This window comes from Suricata suricatta, chromosome 16 (assembly GCF_006229205.1).
Source record: "Suricata suricatta isolate VVHF042 chromosome 16, meerkat_22Aug2017_6uvM2_HiC, whole genome shotgun sequence".
In the NCBI taxonomy this organism is placed as follows: domain Eukaryota; kingdom Metazoa; phylum Chordata; class Mammalia; order Carnivora; family Herpestidae; genus Suricata; species Suricata suricatta.
This window is the reverse complement of record NC_043715.1, coordinates 56,719,255-56,720,900: the sequence shown is the minus strand read 5'-3', so window position 1 is coordinate 56,720,900 and position 1,646 is coordinate 56,719,255. Positions and strand designations below refer to the sequence as shown.

The 1,646-nt window shown below is 58.9% G+C and overlaps 1 protein-coding gene across 1 annotated transcript in view; it reads right to left on the bottom strand.

Moving 5' to 3' along the window:
* The window catches only part of LOC115279901 (flt3-interacting zinc finger protein 1-like), a 2,772-nt gene that overhangs the window by 684 nt on the left and 442 nt on the right, over positions 1-1,646 (bottom strand). Inside the window, exons 3-4 of the mRNA XM_029924402.1 lie at positions 1,192-1,602; positions 6-228 (exon numbers count right to left, since the gene is read on the bottom strand). Of these exons, the coding sequence (XP_029780262.1) occupies positions 6-228; positions 1,192-1,602 (634 nt within the window). The remainder of the gene's footprint in view (positions 1-5; positions 229-1,191; positions 1,603-1,646) is intronic.

Genomic DNA, 1,646 nt, shown 5'->3' with positions numbered 1-1,646 from the left:
CGGGCCCTCTCCGCCTGCAGCCCCCGCACCCCCGCACACTGAGCAGGGCCCCACGTTGCAGCAGACGGAGCAGGGCGCGCTCAGGCTGGGCAGGCCCGGGCCGGGTTGCAGCGGCGACGGGAGCACCCCGCGGTGCTGGCGCTTGAGGTGGCGGCCCAAGCTGGAGCGTGAGGAGAAGCGCAGCTCGCAGACCAGGCAGCAGTAGGGCTTCTCGCCAGTGTGGACGACCTGGGAGGGCGGGAGGGAGAGTGCGACGTCAGGGACGAGGGTCCAGACCACAGGGCGGAATCCTGCACGCCGGGACCTCGCCTCACTTAGCTTTGATATCCTCCCTCGCCTTCTCTGAATCGGGTCATGTTGGCATTCTGTCCCTTCCCTCACAGGGCCTTTGCACGTGCTGTTCCCTTAGGTTGGAGAACTCTTCCTCTCATTCTTCGGCACTAACTCTTATTTTCAACAAGCCCACCTATGAGGCTGGGACTTCCTGGGAGAATGACTAGGTACTAGGGTTCTGAGCATGAACAAACCTGGGTTCAGATCCCAGATCAGCCTTCTACTTTCAGTGAAAACTGGACAAGTTAACATCATCTCTGAGGCTCTGCTTTTCTCCTGTGTAGCACGGACAAGAGATGTGCCCTCTCACAGGGTCGTTGTGGGCATAGGATTAAATCATCACTAAATAGCTACTCAATTCCTAGAAATTATAATTATTGTTGATAAACTTTCCAATGTCCTAGTGATGTCCTCTAAGGTGGTAGACATTGGGAAGAGGTGGAGAGGATCTTTTATAATCCCCTGGGGTGAGAGGTGGCATTTCAAGGTAAATGTCCAGCCTTCTAGAGCAAGAACTGTCCAAGAGAATTTTCTGCAGTGAAGGAAATGTTGTGTGTCTTCACCGATGGCACTGAATATGGCAGCCACCAGCGACACCTGGCTGTTGAACACTTGGTATGTGGCCAGCGTATGCACAAGCCTGTGCCTTACAGATGCTGGCCCTTGTGGTTTCAAGTCTGGGAGACCTAGCGACAGATTTTGAGCGTCCATTCTTTTTGACTGGCAGTGCCTGCCTGTTGAACTGTAAAGCTAAATGAGAAAGCATAGCGCTGTCTGCTGCCCAAAGTGGGGCCCTGCGGCTCCAAGGGTGTGTCCAGCCCAGGGAGCCCAGCCTGCGCCCAGCCTGCGGGGACTCACCTGGTGGTGCAGCAGGCCGGTGGAGTCTCGGAACCCTTTAGGGCAGGCAGAGCAGCGGTAGGGCCGCTCGCCGGTGTGCGAACGCAGGTGGTTGGCCAGGTTGAAGCTGTGTTTGAAGCCCTTGCCGCAGCGCGGACACGCGTGGGGCTTGAGTGCAGTGTGCCGGGCGAAGTGGCGCCGAAGGTCCGAGCGGTAGCGGAAGCTCTTGCCACACTCACTGCAGTGAAATGGGACCCGGGGAGCAGCAGCGGGGGGTGCGGGGGCCGGGGCCGGGGCGGGGACCGGGGGCACTGGCAGCGGGGCATCATCCATGGTGGCGTGGTGCGAGGGCAGTGTCGAGTGGAGGCTCTCTCTGGAGCAGGGGGAGACATGGAGGGCAGGTAAAGCAGTCAGCTCCTCATCAGCCCTCTCCTATCGGGCTGCTTGGACTCAGGACCCACTGTCTGTCCCCTGGG